At 48.0% G+C, this 23510-nt stretch overlaps 1 protein-coding gene across 2 annotated transcripts in view; it reads left to right on the top strand.

Annotated features, from left to right (window-relative positions):
* Positions 1–21464: 21464 nt before the first annotated feature.
* Positions 21465–23510, top strand: part of FKBP15 (FKBP prolyl isomerase 15) — a 1277056-nt gene continuing 1275010 nt past the window's right edge. For both annotated transcript variants that reach the window (XM_030206543.1, XM_030206544.1), the window contains exon 1: positions 21465–21596. In XM_030206543.1, the coding sequence (XP_030062403.1) occupies positions 21557–21596 (40 nt within the window). In that variant the 5' untranslated portion in view covers positions 21465–21556. The remainder of the gene's footprint in view (positions 21597–23510) is intronic.

Consider the following 23510-nt stretch of genomic DNA (forward strand, 5'->3'; position numbering starts at 1 on the left):
GAGCTCATTGTGAACACTATCCACCCTAAAAGGGTGTTTTGTGGCTCTACATGAGAATTGTGATATTATGATCCCTTGTTTCATATTGTTGACGGTCTGCATTTTCTATATGGGTGGTATATTGGTGTATTAGGGTCTGCCTAGTGTTATGGTACAGTAAGGTTCTGAGTGTGTTTTTGCACAAATGTGTGCACAGTGTTTTGCAGTTGAGCGATTGTGGTTAGTATATGCTTTGAGCAACCACTTTATTCTTTGACATATGATACATATCTAATATCTAAATTTAATAAAAGGTATTGTGACTATTTTATTTTTAGTTATTTTTTTTCTGTGTTAATTGTGGCTATAAGCTCCGCCCCTGGCTCCACCCCCTAACCCCGCCCCCTTTAGCCTCCCCAAACAGTTGGGCCACCGACCGCCTATGGTTTAATTCCCTCTTCTGTCAACAAATCTCGATATCGTATCAGCCCTTTATGGAACCATGTTTTAAACACTCCACCCTGAATCCCGGCTGGAAAACCTGGGTTCTGTGTGATCCAAGCGAATGTGGATTTGGTCCTAGATCCCCTAAGCCTGTATTTTAAAGTACCCCATAAAGCTAAGAGATGCGATACAAAGGGATTTAGGGTTAACCTCTTATATGTATTATCCGGAATCGAGGCCCATAACAATCCCTCCAATACCCCTTCTTGGACAAAGATCTGCTCTAATTTTGTTATTGGAGATAAATCTACTTTTCCCCAAACTGCTATTTGTTTTAGCTGTGATGCCCAATAGTACCAGAGAATGTTTGGTATCCCCCTCCCCCCTTGGTCCGGTGTGCCCCACATTATTTTCCATGCCAACCTTGCCGGTGCTCCCCCCCAGATAAATGTTCCTATATCCGCTTGCAGCTTCATGAGCTCCCTCTTGGGTACTGGGATTGGTAGTGTTTGAAACAAGAATAGGAGCCAGGGAAGAATATTCATTTTTACTGACGCAATGTGACCCCACCATGAAAGCCACCCCTTTTGCCATTTGGTCATACCCCCCGCACTTTTTTTAATAAAGGTATATAATTTAATTGATATAACTTATTGAGATTCCACGGGATCTGTATCCCTAGGTACCTAAAACTATCTTTAGCTGCTTTAAATTTAAACACTTCTTTTATTCTTTCCTCCTCAACTTCTGGTATAGTGACCCCCATCACCTCGGACTTATCATAGTTCACCTTAAATCCCGATACCCAGCCATAATCCTTCAGCTCTTTAATCAAAGCAGGCAGTGTAGTCATAGGGGATGAGATATAAAATAAAATATAGTTCGCGAAAAGTGCAATCTTGTGCTCCTTACCCCCCATCCGAACCCCCCGTACCTCTTGGAGCAAGCGGATCCTCTGAGCAAATGGCTCTATGGCTATAGCGAATAATAATGGGGAGAGCGGACACCCCTGCCTGGTTCCCCACTGAATATCAAAGTGCTCGGAGTAGCCCCCATTGACTTTAATTTTAGCTACCGGGTGGGCGTACAATTTCTTCAACCAATCTATAAGGCTTTTCCCCATCCCCATTTGTGCAATGCTTTCCCCTAGGAACTCCCACACAGGAGCATGATTGGAGGCATGTATATTATCAATTTCAGACCCTTTGAGAACCCCCCATAATTAACGACTATCCCAAATCACGTCTATCCTACCATATGTCTTTTGTGCGTGTGAGTAATGCATGAAGGTTTTTTGCCCTGGGTGTTGCAACCTCCAGAAGTCCAGTAGGTCTAGTTCCCGCATTAGTTTAAGAAGTTTCCCTCTCGTGTATTTCGCCCCTTGCTCTTTTCCTTTCGAGTGATCGAGCCCCGCTGCGGGGAAATTAAAATCACCCCCCAATATTATTTGACCCTTAACAAAAGGTACTAGACTTGTTCGTAATTTGTCAAAAAATTCCCCTTGTCCCTCATCTGGTGCGTAAATATTAATGAATGTAATTGGGTGACCCTTAATTGATCCTTTAATTGCCAGGCATCTACCATCCCTCCCCCTAAATTCCTGTTCCTTGGTGAATTGCAGGTTGTCTTTGATATATATGATCAGCCCCCCAGATTTCCCCCCTGTGGGATTTGCACATGGGTACCCCTCGCCCAGTACCCTGTTTCTTAACAATATTTCATCCTTCCGTTGTATATGTGTCTCTTGTAACATCACTATATCCCACTCCAACCTATGTAGTTCTCGAAAAATAATACTTCTCTTCCCAGGGCTGTTGAGACCATTCACATTCCAAGATCCTACCCTCAAAATCCTCCCCTTCCCCTCCCCCCCCTTGCCCTCTGGCCCCCCTCCCCCATCCCTTCCCTTCCCCTTCAACTGGCTATCCTCCTTTCTCGCCAGTTCCTCCCAAAGGAAGTGAGTCCCCGCCCGAAAATGTCCCCCCAACATTAGACTCCTTCTTATTTCCGCCCCCCTCCCCAATCAAACCTCCCCTTCAATCCCGCAACCTCAGTGATCCTTCATATTACTTTATAGTTCTATGGCTTAATTCACTGTGTATGAAAACTTAAGTCCCCGTGTATAGCTTATCTAGTATTACTCAGTCCACTCCTTCATCTTCGGATTCTCTCCGCCTCTCCTTCGCAATATTATGGTCCTTTTCTTCTCTGGCCTGGTTTCCTCCGGAGCTCCGGTCTTTCACTGGTGTCTGCTTGCGGTGTGGTGTTGAGCTCTCCCCATTTGGCAAGTCTTCACACCCCATTTCTCTCAGGATCTTCCCCCTTTAGGTGATTGGAGCCTCCTGTGTGTGGTTCCGACTGTGACCTGGAGCCCAAATGGGTACAGCCACCGGTATCTTAGACCCATCCGCTGCAAGTATTGAGTCACCTCTTTAAATTCCTTCCGTTTCTGAAGAGTGGTTCGAGCCAAATCTTGATAAATTTTTGGTTTACAGTTTTTCCAACTAAAGTCTCCCATTATGCGAGCTACTTTCCACACGGCCTCTTTCACTCCGAATTCCTGGTAACAGGCAATAATGTCTCGGGGTTGCCCGCCCCTCTGTGGCCCAAGCTCCGATGTGCTCTGTCCAGGACTGGTAGTTCTCTCTCCAGTTGGTCTCCTCCTCCAGGCTGCTCTTTAAGTATGTGTGCGCTAATCTCCTGCACCACTTTCATGGCATCTCTAAATTGTTCTTCTTCTGGGATTCCCTTGAATCTGAGATTACACCTCCGTGAACGATTTTCTAAATCTTCTACTGTTTGTTCCATATCTAATCTGAGCTGCTGCTCTTTCTTCAGTGCTGCCTGTAGTGTCTGCACCTCTTCCCCTAGCGTGTCTACTCGCTCCTCTGTCTCAGCTACCCGCAATCCAATGTCTTTCAGCTCCTCACGGAGCTCTGCCACGGAGGACTGTATTCCCTTCCGGGTGGCTATCATTTCTGCTTTTAATTCTTTAAAACATCGCGCCACTTCATTTCTATCCAGGTCTGTGCCACTCACTGCTAGTTCCTTGGGGTCTGGATCCATTTCAGAATATCCGGCCGCCATCTTGCCGCCTCGTGTGCCCGATCACGATCCCGCCATCTTGCTTGCCTCGCCTTTTTCACCCGTAAACTTGAACTTTGCGAGACTCTTTCGGGCTGCCATAAGTTTAGCTATCTTTCTGATGTAAAGCTGCGGGTACTGCGCTCTATTTGGAGGGGTTTTATCTTATTTTAATTCTGTCAGGAGCAGAGCCTTCTCGTCAGGCGTCCATCCGCAAGCGCTGACGTCACTTCCTCCCTCTATACCGTTTCTTATTGCATACACAAACCAGAACGGTTTACATCTTAAACAATAAAATATCAAAATTTAAAATAACATATAAGAACTCCATTAATTTGACAGGAAAGCACAGCAAGCTAAAAACATCCATTCTAAAGAGTAAAAAACACCAGTGGACAATCCATTCATAAGCAAACATATGATTTGTTACTGTATATTTATTCTGCCCATGTTCCCCTTTTTCATTCCAGATTACTTTCAAATGTATTCTGAAATAGATGTGTTTTCAGAAGTTTGTGAAATTTAACATACGATTCTTCCAATCTAATAGTTTTAGGAAGACAATTCCAGAGAGAGGGAGCTAGAAAGATTCCCATCTAGCCTTTTGTAGTGATGGAATTATCAATCTGTTATCAGTAAGTGATCGGAGTGGTAAAATAACGTTGGCTAAGTATTGAGGAGTCAGTAAATGTAGGGCTTTAAAAGCCAGAGTAAGAATCTTAAATTTTATTCTGGTTTCAACTGGGAGCCAGTGACGATGGTACAAAAGAGGTGTAATCCTATCATATTTTGACGCTCTACAAATGATACGAGCTGCAATATTCTGTATCATCTGAAGCCGTTTTACATTAATCTTAGTAAGATCTACATAGTCCAGACGTGTTGTAATATATGCATGTGCTAAGGTACGTAATGAAGTTTTATCAATAGAATTATACTTCTTTTGTGTACATCCGTATACTGCACAAGTCGGCACGTTTTAAAATATAAGTGAGATTAAATACAAATGCTACCAACAGTAAAAAGCGACAACGTGGATGCAGCAGCCAATAGATTTGAATGCTTTGTTTTGAGTGACTGACAATGACGGCTGTGCGGGGAAGGGGAAACTGAGACTCACCTAATTGGTTTCAACATTTTGACGTCACTTGGTCTCCTGTCTATTAAATCTTATTGTTCTCCGAAGACAAGCAGGCTGATATTCTCACATGTGGGTGACGTCAAGTCGGCCCCGGAGGATTTCTAGCAAAATCTAAAAGTCTCTGGAACTGTGCCCTGTTGCACGGGCGACCACACTGCGCATGCGTGCGCATTACTTCTCGCCCGCTGCGAGGACACGTTCCTCAGTTCTTTTTTGTCCGCGTCTGAGGTGACACGGAGTTGAAGAGCTTCGCGTTGTCCTCAGCCCCAGGAGTTAAGTCTCTCGTTTTTACCTTTCGGTATTTTGTTTAAAAATAGAAAAACTTAGTTTTAGTTCTTCCTTATATCTTCTTAGACTCTTTTCGAGTTCAAGTTTCCTTTCTTTTTCATCGCGACTGTGTTAGGTTGCTCGGTCGGGAATTTTTTTCCCTTCTTTTTATGTCTTTTTCGCTGACACCATCGCGTTTTTTTATTTAGCCGAGGCTATTTTTCCCGGTATGTCCTCGAAGACGCCCAGCGGCTTCAAGCCTTGTGCCCGCTGCAGCCGGACCATCTCTAGCACTGATCCGCACTCCTGGTGCCTTCAGTGCCTTGGGCCTGACCATCGCTCGGATGCTTGTAAGTTGTGCCACAAAATGAAAAAGCGCACTTTACTTTCCTGAGAGGCCCAGAAAGAGAAGTATTTTGGTTCCGGTACCTCGACGTCGGCATCGGGGTCGACGTCGAGAGTGGCGCCGGCGTCGGGAGACACAGTACCGACTGCCAAGAGACCGATGCACGCTGGGAGCAGTGATGCATTGAGTGGGTCTCCACCTGCCTCGGCGCCTCCTGCTTTGCAGGCACCCCCCGGGACCGACCTCTGTTGGACCCGACCCTGAAGAGGCGTGTGGATTCAACGTTCTCTTCGCCGGTACCGAGGAGTGTCGATGACGGGCATCGGGCGAAGGCTAAGAGGCACCGTCATCGGTCTCCTTCTCGACACGGTACCGGGAGCTCCGGGTCATCGAGGCATTTGATACCCGAGAAGCGTCAGTGCCGAGAGGATCGCTCTCCCTCTATCATGGAGGTATCGACGCGTAGGTCATCAGGCAGTCCGGTACCGGCTCCCCGACCTCAACAGACTCTGTCTCCGACATCTGCATCGGCTTCACAGCCTTTCCAGGCAGCAGCTTTGCATGAGCGCATCAAGGCCTTGTTTCCTGCGTTCATGGAAACAATGCTGCATCAGTTACGTTCGGTGCCAGAGGCATCGGTGCCGTCGGTACCGCCTTTATCAGTGCCGTCAGTTCTTGCGGCATCGAGCTTTTCGCCTGGGGTGAGGCGTTCTTCACCGGTACTGGTTCCAGTGTTGGTGTCGGCTGACTCCCACGTCGATTCTTCGTCGGCATCGGTGGAGGAAGCTTCACTGGACTCTCCTGGAGCTTCGACTTCTCGACGTCGTCATCAAGGCCATCGTGCCTCTGAGTCGAGACAGGCTCAGATCAGGGCGGCTCTTACTGAGCTTTTAGCCCCATCTGACGATAGCTCATCTGAGGAAGATGAGGGTCGTGGAGTTTTCTCTGCCGAGGACTCTCTGGGCCTTCCATCTGATTCGACCCCCTCGCCTCAAAGGCAACTCTCCCCTCCAGAGAGTTTGTCTTTTTCCTCTTTTGTTTGGGAGATGTCTGAGGCTATCCCCTTCCCTGTGGAGGTCATGGATGAGCCCAGGGCCAAGATGCTCGAGGTCCTGGACTATCCATCTCCACCTAAGTCTTCTACCACAGTTCCTTTTCACGATACACTACGGGAAGTGCTGATGAGGAACTGGGAGAAGCCTCTTTCTTGCCCAACTGTTCCCAAGAAGGCTGAGTCCCAGTATTGGGTCTACGGGGAACCCAATTTCATTAGGCCTCAGTTGCCTCATGATTCTGCGCTGGTGGATTCCGCTCTCAGAAGAGCTAAGAGTTCTCGGAACTTTGCCTCGGCGCCCCCGGGGCGAGAACATAGAACCTTAGATTCTTTTGGGAGAAAGGCGTATCAGGCTGGTATGCTCGCCGCCAAAATCCAATCTTACCAGCTCTTTATGAGCATTCATTTACGGAACTCTGTGCGGCAGCTTGAGGGTTTAGTAGATACACTTCCACCGGAGCAGGCTGAACCCTTTCGCCAAGTGGTCAGGCAGCAGAAGGCGTGTCGCAAGTTCCTGTCCAGGGGCATTTATGATACTTGCGATGTGATATCTAGATTTTCTACGATGGGTATAGTGATGCGCAGACTCTCATGGCTGCGTGCCTCTAACCTGGAGGAGAGAACTCAGCAGAAAATTGCAGATGTTCCTTGCTGGGGGGGATCATCTTTTTGGAGAGAAGGTTGAGGAGATGATTGATAATCTCTACCAGCGTGATAACGCTATGGATTCTCTCTCCCGCCAGGTGCCTTCTGCATCCTCTTCCTCTTCCAGGAAGTTTTTTAAAGGGAAGAGAAGTGCTTCTTATGCCTCTAGGGGCCGTAAGTACACCTCTGCTTCTCGACAGCCGGTTCAGGCTCTGCCCCAGCGTGCTCGTTCTCGTCAACAGCGTGCGCCTAAGCAGGCCCCTGCAGCTCCCCAGAAAAAAACAGGGACGGGTTTTTGACTGGCTCCAGTGCAGCATAGCCGAAATCATTGTGTCCGTACCGGACAATCTTCCTGTTGGGGGGAGGTTGAAATTTTTTCACCAAAGGTGGCCTCTGATAACCTCCGACAGGTGGGTTCTCCAAATAGTCCGGTTAGGATACACCCTCAATCTGGAATCCAGACCTCCAAATTGCCCACCGGGAGCTCAGTCCTTCAGCTCCCGTCACAAGCAGGTACTTGCAGAGGAACTCTCCGCCCTTCTCAGCGCCAATGCGGTCTAGCCCGTTCCACCCAGGCAAGAACATAGTAACATAGTAAATGACGGCAGAAAAAGACCTGCATGGCCCATCCAGTCTGCCCAACAAGACAAACTCATATGTGCTACTTTTTGTGTATACCCTACTTTGATTTGTACCTGTCCTCTTCAGGGCACAGACCGTATAAGTCTGCCCAGCATTATCCCCGCCTCCCAACCATCAGCCCCGCCTCCCACCACTGGCTCTGGCTCAGACCGCATAAGTCTGCCCAGCACTATCCTCGCCTCCCACCACCGGCTGGCTCTGCCACCCAATCTCGGCTAAGCTCCTTAGGATCCATTCCTTCTGAACAGGATTCCTTTATGTTTATCCCGAGCGTGTTTGAATTCTGTTACCGTTTTCATTTCCACCACCTCCCGCGGGAGGGCATTCCAGCTCAGTTGTTGGCTAGTCCTTGACAGAGGAGGAAGTGCTGCCGGAGGCTCTGCCAGTACCAGGAGGGAGGGGAGCGGGGCCTAGCTCCTTCCCCAGCAATGAGGAGGGTCCCTGGGGAGAAGTCCTCAGGAAGGTCCCAGGCCATGGGGCCTACTGGGGCCAGGGACCAGAAGGCCCGGAGGAGTAGCTCTCTTTCTGGATTAGCCCCAGAGAGGAGGAAGAGGAGTCCTGTGGACCGCAGAGTGCAGAAGTCCAGGGGTGGAAGCCGGATCGTTACCCCCTCCACGACTCAGCTGCTCATGGAAGGTGAGCGTGAAGAATGTGGAGAGGGGAGGAAGTTGGTAAAGACCCCTGAAGAACTCTCTAAGGGGATGGTTGGAGAGGAGGGAATGGAGGTGAGCCAGGAGCCTCTGCCTGTTCCTGATCAGGTAGAGAGCGAGGATGGCTGGTCAGAGGAGGAGGAAGAGGAGGAGGTCCAGTTAGAAAGCTGTGATCCAGAAGACACGGCTAAAGGCGTGGTAGAGAGGGTCAGGAAAATCAAGGCCCTGGAAAAGGAGTGTGCAGAGCTGGGGAAGAAGCAAAAAATGGCTAAGGCTTTGAGCAAGTTAGCCCCAGCTGAACACAGGAAGGCTTACAAGAAGGAGGAAGTCCGACTGATAAAACAGCTCCAGCAGAAAGAGAAGCTGTTGGGCTCCTTAAAAAAGGGCAGTGATAATCCCTTGAGGGAGCTTTATTTGAATCAGGAAAGAATGGCCTCTGCTTCTGAACATTTGTGTCCAGAGAGAAGTGTGCCAGAAAGAGGCTACAGTGTCTATGAAAGCAGGAGAAAAGGCAGAGTCTGGCTCTGCTTGTATGTTTAAACGTCAGCCTGTAACAGAGGACTTGTCAGGGTCTGATAATCAAGCTACTTTAACTTTTATGAAGGCTTTGGCAAGCCAGCCAGATGTACTCACTGTGGAAAAAGGCTCCAGACAGGAGGTGGTTGGACTTGGTTCTGGTGTCTTTTCAGAACCTGTGATACCACCTAAGGGACAAGAATCTGAAACAAGAAAGATTCCTAAACTGTTGCACATTGTAGAAACTGAGAAAGGAGGCAGTCTGCTTTCCAAGCATGTGTTAGTAGAAACATCCAGTGAGGAGGAAAGCAGTTCACATGTTAAAGGAGTGGATACAGCTTATGCAGAGATGGCAGGAGGACTGCAGTACTCTGGAAGGCTGGCTCAGGTGCAGCCAGTTGACTCTCTGATTACAGCAACCGATTTTTCTCATTCAGGAGTTCAGATTGCTGTGCAGCCAGGTTCTGAGGAGCTACGCCCCAGAGGGTTGGATGGACAGGAGTTCCCATCCAATCAGGAGGGAGAAGGGGGAAAGCCTGAGGTGAAACCAACTACCAGTCTCCTGCAAGACCTGCCTGTGTGGAGAGGACAGCATACAGACAGCCAGCAGGGGTCAGAAGATGCTCTGCAGACAGAACTAAACACCAGATCTTCAGCCCAGGCCTGTGGGGTTTTGAACTGTGGGGTATTGCTCCAGGATAAGGACAGCTCTGTAGAGGGATTGAGTTTGGACTTGGGGGGGAGGGTTACTATGGATAGAGAATGTTTGAAGGAGGGGGGCATATCCAGTGGTGTGCTGGTAAATTTTTAACAACAGGCTCTCTCCCCAGTCCACCTCGGCGCCCCCCCCCCCATCCACCACTGCGCCCCCCCCCCCCCCCCGCCCCCCCCGGCGCCCCCCCAAAATTGCAGAGCTGGCTATAGCCGGGGGGGGGGGGGGGGCAATGCATTACTCTCTCCACAGGAAAAAAATTTAAATGATCCCAGGTTCCAATCTAATTCACGTTTAATGTGGGATAAAATGCCATAAATAAGTAAATAAATATAAACTTTTAATGTTGAGCACCTGATTCTCAAACTGAACATATTCCAAACACTATAATGAAAATAAAATGATTTTTTTTCTACCTTTGTTGTCTGGTGACTGTTTTTCTGATCATGCTGGCCCAGTATCCGATTCTGTTGCTATCTGTCCTCTTAACTCCATTTCCAGGGCTTCCTTTCCATTTATTTCTTTCCTCCTTTCTTCTTCATTTCTGGTCCTCAGCTTCTGCCTATTTTCTTCATCCATGTGCAGTTTTTCTCCTCTCTTCCTTTTCCCTCATCTCATCTCCTTCCTCACTCTTCTCTCCCCTCCATCCATGTCAGCATTTCTTCTCTCTCCCCTCCTCTGCCATGCCCTGCATGCACCCAGATGTCCAGCAATGACCCTTCTCTCCCCTGCATGCACCCATGTCCAGCAGTGACCCTCCTCTCCCCTGCATGCACCCATGTCCAGCAGTGACCCTCCTTTCCCCTGCCCTGCATGCACCCAGATGTCCAGCAGTGACCCTCCTCTCCCCTGCATGCACCCATGTCCAGCAGTGACCCTCCTTTCCCCTGCCCTGCATGCACCCAGATGTCCAGCAGTGACCCTCCTCTCCTCTGCATGCACCCATGTCCAACAGTGATCCTCCTCTCCCCTGCCCTGCATGCACCCATATCCAGGGACCCCCTCCATCCACCCATGCCCAGCAGCGACTCCCTTTTCCCCCCTGCCACCCCCTCCCGAGTTGTTTCGTGAATTCTTCTCCTCCCTCCCGATCCGGTCCCTCACCGCCCGCTTGTTTATTGAATTCTTCGGGGCAGGCAGTCTTGCCTGCCCGCTTCCAGCGCAGACTGTCCTCCCTTGCTTGCCGACTCGCGCTTCAAAATGGCCGCAGAGACTTCAGCCGAAGTCTCGCGAGGCCGCCTCTGGAAGTCTCGGCGGCCATTTTTAAAGGGCGAATCGGCAAGGGAGGACAGTCAGCGCTGGAAGCGGGCAGGCATGACTGCCTGCCCCGAAGAATTCACGAAACAAGCAGGCGGTGAGGCGGATCCGGATGGAGGGAGGAGAGCCAGAGCCGGCTCGCTATTTTCAACAACCGGCTCGCAAGCCGGAAGAAAATTTAACAACCGGCTCTTGCGAGCCGGTGCGAGCCGGCTCCAGCACACCACTGGGCATATCTGATGTGATAAATATGTGTATTGATAGGGGGGAGGGGGGAGGGGGGTGAAGGGGAATTTTCTGAATTGATACATTTGTCTGTTGGGGTAAAGGGAGGTGGGGATCAAGGGGGAGGGGGCACGGCACGGCAGGGGGGGGAGGGTGAGGCAAGTGAAGGGATAGCAGGGGGGCAATCGGAGGGGGGGACGGTACGAGATGGGCAGGATGCACTGAGTTCAGGGAAAGGTGGGAGAGGGCGGTGGGGGCAGGGGGCTAAGTCCTTTGCTGCTGTAGTAGGTAGTGGGGGGAGAAGAGAGGGGGGAGGGTTTCCATGGGGTGGTAGGGCGGGGGCAGGTTTTGGGGAAGAGGGGAGAGGTCGTGGGCAAGTACCCAGGAGGCGGAATGTGGTACAAGTTAGATGGGTGGGGGAGGGGGGGGGATGCCTTCCAGGGACACAGTATTGAGGTTGGTTTTGGGGCTAGGGTTTATCCCTGAGGACCTTTATGCATGCATACATCCGGTGAACATCCCGGAGTACGATGTCAGTTTCTTGACACAGAGAGGAATGGAGGTCTTCTGGGAGAGGTATGAAGGGGTAAGGGGGAGAGGGGAGTGGAAAAATTATAAAGTGGTCCTGATCAGCAGACCTGACCTGGTGCAGGTGACTCTGTTGGTGCGGAACAAGTCCATTTCAGGGGCAGACCTGGCTTTCTGGTTACAGAGGTATGCAGAGTTGAGAACTCCATTGACTAAACTCCCGGACCCCAGTAGGGTATGGGCGGGTGGATGGGGGGCTTTGGTTAAATTAAATCAAGTGGGCCAGGTGATACAGCACATTCCCTCAGCGGCGTTCATAGGGAGGGACAGAATTTTGTGCTTCTATAAAGGACAGCCGAGGCAGTGTTTTAAGTGTGGGTCCTTTCGGCACTTTAGCATGTCCTGCCCAGTAATGCAGTGTGCAAAATGTGGGGCCAAGGAGCATTCCACAGAGGATTGTACCTCCATTAGATGCAATCTTTGTGGGGGTCTGGGGCACGCATTTAGAGATTGTCCACAGGCTTCTCATAATGGGGGAGAGGATGGCACAGGAAGGGATAGTCAAATGCAGGAGGGGGGGAGGGGAGAGGAGGGACAGGGGACAGGGGTCCAGGGTACGGATGGTGTGGAGGAAGAGTTGACAAGTCAGGGGGGGGAGAAAAGGGGGGGGAGCTCAGAGGCAGGAGGGTGAGGACGAAGGATGGTTACGGGTCTCAAAGAAACAAAAGGGAGGAAAGGGAAGGGGGATGGGGATGCGGGTAGCTGCTGGGAGGGGGTTAGAGCAAGGGATAGAGGTTGGGAATAAATTTAGGGGTTTGGAAGTAGAAGGAAGGGAGGAGGAGATAGTAGAGGAGGGAAGAGGGGATAATAGAGGATGGCAGGAGGGGGAAGGAAGCAGGCAGGCAGGAGGCAGTGAGGGAGGGAGGGGGAAAGGTGAGGGGTAGGAAGAAGGGGGGAAAGGTTAGGATGGAGGAGGGTTGCTTGGAAGAGGGGGGATATGGAAGTTGAGAGTGTGGAGGGGGGAGGGGGGAAGGGGGTATAGGAAGGGGAGAAGGGGGGAAGAGGAAATCTGGAAGAAATAGTGGTTTTCAAGCAGTAGATAAGGGGGGGAAGGGTCGGAGGACGAGAGAGAGGGGGAGGAGGGTGGGGAGGAGGGGGAGCGGGGAGATGGTTGTGCCTTAGGGGGAGGAGGGGTTGTAGGTGAGGAGAAGAAGAAGAAGGGGAGGAAGAAAATAAGGGGGGAGGGGGGAAGGAAAGAGAGGATTTTTGAATTTGGAGTGAGGGACTGGGCGGAGGAGGAAGATGTGGGGGATGGTAAGGTACAGGATTTAGGTGGCGGGTTAGAGCAGAAGGAAGGGAGGAAGGAGAAGTCTGTGCAGGGGAGGCGTTTCTCTAGATAGAGGTGATGGCGCGAGTGCTGTTATTCTTTGCCACGCTTAATGTGGCCAGTGTCTCCTCCCAGAGGGCGAGATGTGTGGCCTTCGATGGCCTCTCTGCTATACAGGCAGATTGTTTCTTGATTCAGGAGACGAGATTGCAGACATTGGATGCTGTCAGGCGGGCGAAACAGGCATGGAGATGGGGTCCTTCAGTTTGGGGGCTGGCAGGGGAAAGGTATGGGGGGGTAGGTATTTTGTTCAAGACACATAAGGTGGTAATTCAACGGGTGGTGGAGTTAGGGGTAGGGAGGTGTTTGGTGGTGGATGTGTTATTGCACGGGGTGGCTTTAAGAATTATTAATATCTATGGGCCCCAGAGTAAGAGGGGGAGGTCACTGTTGTTCGGGAAAATCAGGCCATATCTGTATACGTCCCGTCAGTTGGTGTGGGGAGGGGATTTTAATACGATCCTGAGGAAAGAAGATAGTGGGGGTAGGTCAGCACAGGTGCGTTATGATGGGGTGAGGTTGGCAGGGATCATGAAGGGAGCAGGGTTGGTGGACGTGTTTTTGGAACATTTTGCAGGAAGGGAGGGTTTTACGTTTTCCAGGGGTAGTTGTAGAAGTAGGATAGATAGGTTTTTGGTTCGGGGAGGGGCATGTGGGCAGGGGCCTAGACTGGTGGAGGTGGATTTTTCAGATCACAAGTTGGTGTTAATTAAGTTAGGGGGTGCGGGAATCCACAGGTCAGGAAGGGGTATGTGGAGACTAAATTTAAAAAGGCTAAGGGAGGGGCCGGTACAGAGGGAATTTTTGGAGTTTCTGATAGATCAATCGTCTTTACAGGGTATTTTTTCATCTCCAGGGGATTGGTGGGAGGAAGTGAAACGGCGCACGAAGGTCTTTTTCATACGTCAGGCGAGACGGGAGGGACGGGAGGTAACCCGGCTAGGGATGGCATTAAAGAAAAGGAGAGATAATTTAATTTCTAGAGGGGGGAGGAGGGAGGATATAGAGGTGGTGCAGTCAGAAATGAAGAAGGTGCAATATAACAGGTACGCCTCTTTGGTGTACGAAAGGGATTTTGGGAAACTGTTGAGCCCGGATCCTTTCGTATGCTGCAAGGACAGAAGGGAACGTAGGATAATAGAGGGGTTAAGGGATGAAAGGGGGGTCATCAGAGATTCAAGGGAAGGGATCCTGGGGGTGGTGGGGGGATCATTTTGAGCAGTTTTTTTCTGATCAGAATTTGGACAAGGAGGTCATGAAGAAGTATGTAGAAGGGACCCCGGGGGTGGGAAACTGGGGGCCTCATCTCCAGGTTCTGGAACAGCCCTGGACGTTGCAGGAAGTGGAGGAGGCCATTGGGGCCTTGCGGAGCAGGACCTCGCCGGGACCTGATGGGCTCCCAGCGGAGTTTTATCAGGCGTTCAAACACCAGCTGGCTCCGATTTTGTTGGAGGTCTGGGAGGTGGCACGGAGGACGGGTTCCTTGCCAAAGTCTTTTTCAGAGTCAGCACTGGTTCTCCTTAGTAAAGGCAAAGATTCTCGGCTTATGGCTAATTGGCGGCCTATAGCATTGTTAAATAGCGACCGGAAGGTTTTTGCGCATATGCTCTTAGCACGGATGAGACAGGTATCTGGGGGGTGCTGGCGATCTCACAAGGTTGTGGGGTTCCGGGCAGGGGGGTGTTGGAGGCAGTGGCATGGGTACGGGAGGGTCTGGAGCGCAGTCGGGAGGATCAGAAAGGGCGGTTACTGGTAGCCCTGGACCAGGACAAAGCCTTCGATAGGGTACAGTGGGATTTTTTATGGGAGGTGTTAATTCATTATGGGTTTCCAAGGGGATGGGTAGAACAGCTTCGGTTATTATATACCAATGTGCGGTGTTTTCCATTGGTGAATGGCTGGAAGGGGAAGGATTTTGGGATTACGACAGGAGTGCGACAAGGGTGCCCCTTGAGCTCTCTGCTGTATACCTTTGCCATTGACCCATTTGTGCGGCGTTTGGAGTTGAGTGGTGAAGAGGGATTGCAAGGGGTGGAGGTGAGCAAGGGGAAGCAACTACGGGTGGTGGCCTATGCGGACGATATTACGGTCTGGGTAGCAGATAAGACAGAAGGCAGGAAATTGCAAGGGATGATTTCAAGGTATTCGCAGGCGTCAGGATCGCGGGTGAATTATCAGAAATGTAAAAGCTTATGGGTGGGACCGGCAGGGGCAAGGTTTGAATTGGAGGCTGGGTTCCCACAGGCTACAGAGAGGATAAGGGTTCTGGGGATACAGTTTGAGGCAGGGGACTATGGATTGATTAATTGGAATCAGAAGATTGAAGAGGCAAGGGCAAAGGTAGAGAGGTGGAAGGGCTGGAGGATGTCGATGGCAGATCGGGTTCGTTTGATCAAATCCCATGTAGTGCCAATGTTTTTATTTTTAAGTTACATCTGTCTGTTACCAGAGCGTTGTTACACGGCACTTTACAGTGTGTTTTTTCAAATGCTATGGGGTAACCGGATGAACCCAGTCAAAAGAAACATTACATACTTGCCAAGGAATGAGGGAGGGGTAGGTATGGTTAACCCAGTGTTAGTTTTCAGTTCTTTGTTTCTTCGATTTAATTTGGGTCGGGCAGTAGATCAAGAACCCCCGGGGTGGGCAGAGAGTGTTATTCAGTGGTGGAAGGAATATTGGGTCCCCTGGATGGGAGGGGGAGGGTTTTGAGGAAAGGCTTTCCGGAGGGGGTAGGGTATTATCGGACCCTGGTCAAGTTAGTACGGTTGTGGGGTGTTATGGTAGAGGAAATAAAGGAAGGGAGGAGGGAGGTTTGGGTGGAAAGGGTGCGCACTCAGAGATTTTCCTCTCCACTGGTACTTAGGGATGCTCCTGGGCCGGTATTGAAGCGGGGTTTGCGGTTGGTGTCATCAGAAAGGATCCCACACAAGTACAGGGACGTTGCTTGGCTGTCCTTGCATGGAAAGCTATATGTAAGGGGAAATCTGAAGGACAGGAACATGAAGGACCGTGACTGTCCGAGGGGGGAATGTGTTGGAAAGGAAGAAACCATGAACCATTTTTTAAAGGAATGCCCTTTTTCCATTGTAAATTTTAGGGGCTCTCTTTGCTCCCCAGAAATTCTACTATGTTGTGGGTCGCCTGGCTAAATCCTTTTGATATTCCATTCCAGTGATATGTCTCTTGTGTAGATACCGGAAGGCATAAGTCTAGGATACTGTCCATGACCATAGTCTTCTGTCTATCAGGATCTAAGTAGATACTTGTACATGTAAGTGTCTATAAATATATGGTATTAGAAATCTATAAAATTTAGTGTAAAAAGTGTGTGTGTGTCTTAGTTTCTAGTTAAAATGACAGGTAAAGAGTAATTGGAAATAAAGACAGAGATAGATTTCAGAGAGAAGACTTTAATCTTACCAAGTTGTTCAATTAAGTACAGACATCAAACAGATTCTGGATATAACCGGACAGAGAGCTCCGCTGCTTCCAATGCGTTGGGGAAGGACTCCGAAACTAAGGCAAAATTTCCCTTCTTTTATACCCACAGCTCTCAATAGAAGTCAATTGTGAGGAACATTTTTTTCTAATATTTCTCAATTTCTGAGATCATACTTTCGCATCCGGCCAGGTGCTTCCGTTCTTGTAAACAACTTGTTCCTTAATATTAAAAATATCTGTTCTAGCTATTGCAAATTATTGTGCAACTTCCTCTTTTGTCAACATGTTTTCTCCTCTGCCAGAACATCTTATTCTTAGCATATCAGTTTCACTTCCCCTTTTTCTATTATCTTATGATCTAAGTTTCATCTTATAGAAAGACAAACTCCATTTTAATAAGTGCTACATTCAATTTGTACCTGATTTTGTTAAGACTCATCTATAAGGCCATTAGTAGGTTATCAGGCCTAGTCAGTGCTTTTCAGCTGCACAAAGCTATGTAGCTTGGCCCACCACTATTTCAGTGGATATATCTTAAACTAGAACGCATATTAACTTGCAGGAAAAGCAAGTCCTTGCTCAGCCAGTCATAGATTTTTTTAACTTAGCTGGTATTTTTACAGCCTGAGTCCTAAAATCTGGCCTTCCACCCTTCCGGTGGGCATCCAGTGAGGGCCTCTTGCTGTAGTATAATTATACACCATTCAGGTGTGTGACAGAGTGGCTTCTCTGTTACAAATTCCCAGTTTTCGATCTTACATCTACGCGGATTGGGTTTATGGGAGACAGCAGGGGAAAGGGCAGCTGGAGCCGGTAACGGGGTTTCTGATCTCTGTCATTGTCAGGTTCTGTCTTTGGATGGCGCGCTGCGGGGTTTCCCTGCGTCAGGAGTACAGGTCTGTTGAGGGGGTCAGTTGGGATATAGTAAGGGCGGTCCAGGAGGTAGCACGGTGGGAAAGGGCGGAGGTAGGGATTGGTAAATTTTTTATTTGGTGGAAGCATGTTAAGTTAAAACTGTCATGATTTTTTTGGTTTCAGGTGGGTATTGGTTTTATTAGGGTTCCCGGGTAGGGGGGGGGGGACTTGTGAATATGTATATAGTGGGCTGATTTGTATTTATGTATTTTTAATGTACGGTTGTCTATTGATTTCCGTCTCTATAAATAAAAGAGTTCTCCAAGCATCCACTACTCTCTCCGTGAAAAAATACTTCCTGACATTTTTCTTGAGTCTGCCCCCCTTCAATCTCATTTCATGTCCTCTCGTTCTACCGCCTTCGCACCTCTGGAAAAGGTTCGTTTGCAGATTAATACTTTTCAAATATTTGAACGTCTGTATCATATCACCCCTGTTTCTCCTTTCTTCCAGAGTATACATGTTCAGGTGATCAAGTCTCTCCTCATACGTCTTGTAACGCAAATCCCTTACCATTCTCGTAGCTTTTCTTTGCACTGCTTCAATTCTTTTTACATCCTTCGCAAGGTACGGCCTCCAAAACTGAACACAATACTCTAGGTGGGACCTCACCAACGACTTATACAGGGGCATCAACACCTCCTTTCTTCTGCTGGTCACACCTCTCTCTATACAGCCTAACAACCTTCTAGCTACGGCCACCGCCTTGTCACACTGTTTTGTCGCCTTCAGATCCTCAGATACTATCACCCCAAGATCCCTCTCCCCGTCCGTACCTAACAGATTCTCCCCGCCTAACACATACATCTCCCGAGGGTTTCTATTCCCTAAGTGCATCACTTTGCATTTCTTCACATTGAATTTTAATTGCCAAACCTTAGACCATTCTTCTAGCTCCCTCAGATCCATTTTAATGTTTTCCACTCCCTCCCGGGTGTCCACTCTGTTGCAGATCTTAGTATCATCCGCAAATAGGCAAACTTTACCTTCTAACCCTTCGGCAATGTCACTCACAAATATATTGAACAGAATCGGTCCCAGCACCGATCCCTGAGGCACACCACTACTCACCTTTCCCTCCTCCGAGCGAATTCCATTCACCACCACCCTCTGGCTTCTGTCCGTCAACCAGTTCCTAATCCAGTTCACCACTTCGGGTCCTATCTTCAAGCCTTCCAGTTTATTTAAGAGCCTCCTGTGGGGAACCGTGTCAAAAGCTTTGCTGAAATCTAAGTAGATTACGTCCATAGCTCGTCCCTGATTCAATTCTCCTGTCACCCAATCAAAGAACTCAATGAGATTCGTTTGGCACGATTTCCCTTTGGTAAAATCATGTTGTCTCGGATCTTGCAACTTATTGGCTTCCAGGAAATTCACTATCCTTTCCTTCAGCATCGCTTCCATTACTTTTCCAATAATCGAAGTGAGGCTTACCGGCCTGTAGTTTCCAGCTTCTTCCCTATCACCACTCTTGTGAAGAGGGACCACCTCCGCCGTTCTCCAAACCTTCGGAACCTCTCCCGTCTGCAAGGATATGTTAAACAAATCTTTAAGAGGACCCGCCAGAACCTCTCTGAGCTCCCTCAATGTCCTGGGGTGGATCCCATCCAGTCCCATGGCTTTATCCACCTTTAGCTTTTCAAGCTGTTCATACACACTCTCTTCTGTGAACGGTGCTCTATCCACTTCAATCTCATTTATACTTTTTGCAGTCCATCGCGGTCCTTCTCCAGGATTTTCTTCTGTGAAAACAGAACAAAAGTATCTATTTAGCAAATTTGCTTTTTCTTCATCATTATCCACATAGCGGTTCGCAGTATCTTTTAGTCTCACAATTCCCTTTTTAGTCATTCTCCTTTCACTTATATACCTGAAGAAGGTTTTGTGACCCCTCCTTACATTTCTAGCCATTTGTTCTTCTGCTTGCGCTTTCGCCAGACTTATCTCTCTCTTGGCTTCTTTAAGTTTCATCCTGTATTCCTCCTTGTGTTCCTTTTCTTTAGTTTTTGTGTATTTCTGGAACGCCAACCAGGGGCGTAGCCAGACAACAGATTTTGGGGGGGCCTAGGCAAGAATTGGGTGGGCACCAAGTGTTCTACCCCCCCCCCCCAAAAAAAAATGATCTCAGCTTGTGGGAAAACGCTTCTTTCCACCTTGGCAGCAGATGTGCACTGAAAACTGAGCACACGCAGGTGCCGGTGTCGTAGAGAGTAGCGTTTTCATTACCATCAGGGGAAAATCTTCAGCTGGCGGAGCTTGGGATACCCACCAGTTACCACTATACATGAGCTACTGCTGGGTGGGCCTGAGCCATAAATGGGTGGGCCCTGGCCCACCCAAGCCCACCCGTGGCTACGCCACTGACGCCAACTCTTTAGCCTTTATTTTCTCAGCCACTTGCTTGGAGAACCATATCAGTTTCCTTTTTCTCTTGCTTTTATTTACTTTCCTTACATAAAGGTTCGTGGCCTTATTTATACCTTCTTTCAACCTGGACCACTGTCCTTCCACTTCTCATATTTCCTCCCAGCCCATCATCTCCTTCCTCAGGTATTCCCCCATTTTACTAAAGTCAACACGCTTGAAATCCAGAACATTGAGTTTTGAGTGGCCGCTCTCCACTTTAGCTGTAATATCAAACCAAACCGTTTGATGGTCACTGCTGGCCAGGTGGGCAGCCACTCGGATATTTGACACTATCCCCATTTGTGAGCACCAGATCCAGCGTCGCTCCCTCCCTTGTGGGTTCCGTAACCATTTGTCTGAGCAAACCGCTTTGTAAAGCATCCACGATCTCTCTACTTCTTTCCGATTCCGCAGACGGAACCTTCCAATCTACATCCGGCAGATTGAAATCTCCCAGCAACAGCACCTTTCTCTTGTTTTCCAACTTTTGAATATCTGCGATCAGGTCTTTATCTAGTTCCTCCAATTGTTTCGGAGGTCTGTAGACAACACCCACGTGTATAGAGGTTCTATCCTCTCTTTTTAAGGTGATCCATATCGCTTCTTCCTTTCCCCAGGTCCCTGTCATTTCGGTCGCCGTGATATCATTTCTCACATATAGAGCTACTCCTCCACCTTTACGACTCTCTCTATCCTTCTTAAACAGATTATAGCCTGGTATGTTTGCATCCCATTCATGCGAACTATTTAGCCACGTCTCCGTGATTGCAACAATGTCTAAGTCTGCCTCCAACATCAGGCTTGAAGGTCATGAACTTTATTGCTTAGACTGCGAGCATTTGTGGCCATCGCTTACCATGTACATTTCCTGGTATGTGCTTCAACATTTGTGATTTGGGGTTGTCTTTTCTCTTTGGGTACCTTCATATCCTTTTGTTCCAACTTCATTTCTTTCTCTTCTGCCTCAGTTCTATTTTCAGGATCATCACCATGCTGTAATGGAGCAAAAGAATTCTGTAGGGGCAACACTTGTGAGGGCGGATGCCTCTGGTGCACATAGCGAAGTCTTCCTGAGCCTACTGTGAACCATCTATTCCTAGGTGGTTTTATCCTTGGAGGCAGTGGTGTGAATTTGGCTTGATTCTGTGCTGCATGGTTTTGTGTAGTCTTAGAAGCTGCTTTAAGTGCATCTAATTCCTGTTTTACCTTACTGAGCTCCTGTTTTAAACTAGCAAGCTGATGACAGACAGGACAAGCCTTAAGTCTCCAGATAATTGGCCTTGAAACTGAAACACCACAATTATTACAGAGAAGAAAAGTCATCCTACCCACCCCATCCTCCCACCCTGTCAGACTGTCATAGTAATGCTTGAATGTTTTCACTTATATACACTGTCAGCTAGCACATTTGCTTATTTCCGATCTGAGGAAGAAGGGCGACCTTCGAAAGCCAATAAAGAAATGTATTAAGTTATGTCCAATAAAAAGGTATCATCTTATTTTCTTTTCCATGTTTTATTTTGTTTGATTTCTATTGATAACCTTAAGATTGGACTAACACGGCTACCACACTCCTGTACTATACTGAAGAATCGCAAGAAGGAAAGTTGTAACGCTCCCAAATATAAATGTAAAAAAGCGCTCATGTGAAAATCGCATTTGAAGCTGTACCGAGTTTAACATACTACAAATATGACTGCACAAAGGGCTTATTAGATTATATAACGTTTGAGAAAGAGGCGTGGTAACGTATTTTTCTGAAAATTTGTGGCACTTTTGCGACGGAGGCGTGCCGTCACGCCAGTCAGGTGATAGGAATCAAGTGACTTGGGCCTTCGATGGGCAAATTTGGATGCAGCACGCAGGTTGTGGGGGGATAGCTTCAGTTTCCTACGTGGTGAGATATGTTTTGGAATGAGGAAGAGGATGTGGATTTTCTTTCTCCTACAGGAGGGTGAGTCTTGTTTATTATTAAGCGTTGGTGTTTTTAAGAGCTCAGTTAACTGCCCGCCCAGAGCGATTAAAACGTAAGTGTTAACGGTTAATGCTAGGGTGAGTAAAGAAATAGTTTTTGCTTTCTGAGTTGTGAACTGTGTACTTAAAGTGTTGTTGGCGTTTCTTTGTTTGTACTTAGCATCATTTGCTTTATAGTGTAATGCATGTTTAATATTAACCACAGGAGAAGTAGCATCTGTAGTTGTTGAACAGGTACTGGCTTATCGAGGTTGGCTCATTGAAGAGTTCTCTCTATGAAAGTTTAGAGGCTTGGAGGCGCCACTTAGGAAACCCCTTTAATAAACTAGACTTTTCTCTTTTCCTTTAGCAATTAATTTTAGTTGCATTTGAAGGTAATGTTGGACAGAGTTTTGCTTTCTCTGTCTTGTGCTTCTGTAAATTGTGTAACTAGTACCCAATACTGAGGAACTTTTTCTCCTGCTCTCATTTTGTGAAATTGAGTTGAATTCTGTATCCTAGAAAATAATGTAAAAGTTTTTTATGAATGTAAGCGTGGTCTCACCAAAAGTTCCAGGCATTAGCTAGCTCTTCCAGGGTCACTGCAAAAGTTTGAAGTTCTATTTGAGCTAGGCGCAGACACTGCTTTAGGGCCATATGCACAAAATCAAATGAGCCAGAAACTTGGGTTTTACATTGGTTCTAGCTGGTTTAGCAAGCAGGGAGTTTATCCAGACATGCGTAAAAGTTTTATGCAAGCTCTTTTCTTGTCACATAGCAGCTAACATAAATTGTACTATACAAATATACATGCAAAGCTATGTACAGTTGTTTTCTGAATGATGCACAGAAGTTGCCCTTACAACGGTAAGTGTGGAAAGTTTAACGGGAGGTCTGGAGCTGTCCGTCCTGAGTGTTCATCGTTGCTGGTAGGAAAAAGGGAGAAACAAGTCTTCCCAGAGCAGGGAGATCACTGTATACTTGAGCTCTGGCACAATTTTTAATCTAACGGAGTTTTCTGTAGTAGCAACATCCAACAAAATTGTAAAAGACTTCCATATGAGAACAGCACAGGGTTGTTTCTTTCCTCCTGCAGGCAGGTGCTGCTTTTTCCTGGCAGCAGGGAGGCAGGGAAGATGCTGGAGCCCCAACTCTGGTCTGCCAGTCTGCCGCTGCCCCAGCCTTGCAAACAAGAGGGGGAAAAAAACCAATCTACCCAGGCTTTTATACAAGCAGCTTCTCTGCATGTATGAAAGCTGTATACAAGCAGTGTTCTGAGCATGTGCAAAGTAGCCACACTTCAATTGGTTGTTCTGTGCATGCTCAGCTGACTGACTGGTTTCCCCCCACTCCCAATCAAGCTGCTTATGTGAGCATATCATTTGCATGCGATTTGCTTTGGGAATTCCTCTGTATTTCCAAATCGGTAAATTTTACTGAGGTGGAAATAGTGATTCTTTACAGGACCTCTGTGCATCTGGGGCCTACGCCCCACTTTTTCTTTTTTTTTCTTTGTTAGTTTGGGAGTAAATAAACTTCACTGTCACTCAAAGAAACAGCCCAGACCAGGTTAAAAACAAACAAACAAACTTTACTTGAAATCTGCAACAAACAGTCCAACTTAAGATATCCTGGAGGCGAACAGTTGTTTCAGTATCAAACAGATCAATTTATAACCAAACAGATAACTTAAAAAATGAGGTTAAGTGCCAGTTCATAGGTTTGATGCAGTTCAATAGTCTATACGTAATTCCTAAGGTATTTGCATATTTACAGGTTTTTCAGGCCAGGGCTGCCGAGACACAGCACGGCCCAGGGCAGGTCTGTTACCCTTACCTTCCTGTGTCTGACTGTTCTTCCCTCAGTCTGTCGTCTTCTGCTCCTGTGTGCCAGGACCCGGATGATTGTATTAATG

This window comes from Microcaecilia unicolor, chromosome 6, assembly GCF_901765095.1.
Source record: "Microcaecilia unicolor chromosome 6, aMicUni1.1, whole genome shotgun sequence".
NCBI lineage: Eukaryota > Metazoa > Chordata > Amphibia > Gymnophiona > Siphonopidae > Microcaecilia > Microcaecilia unicolor.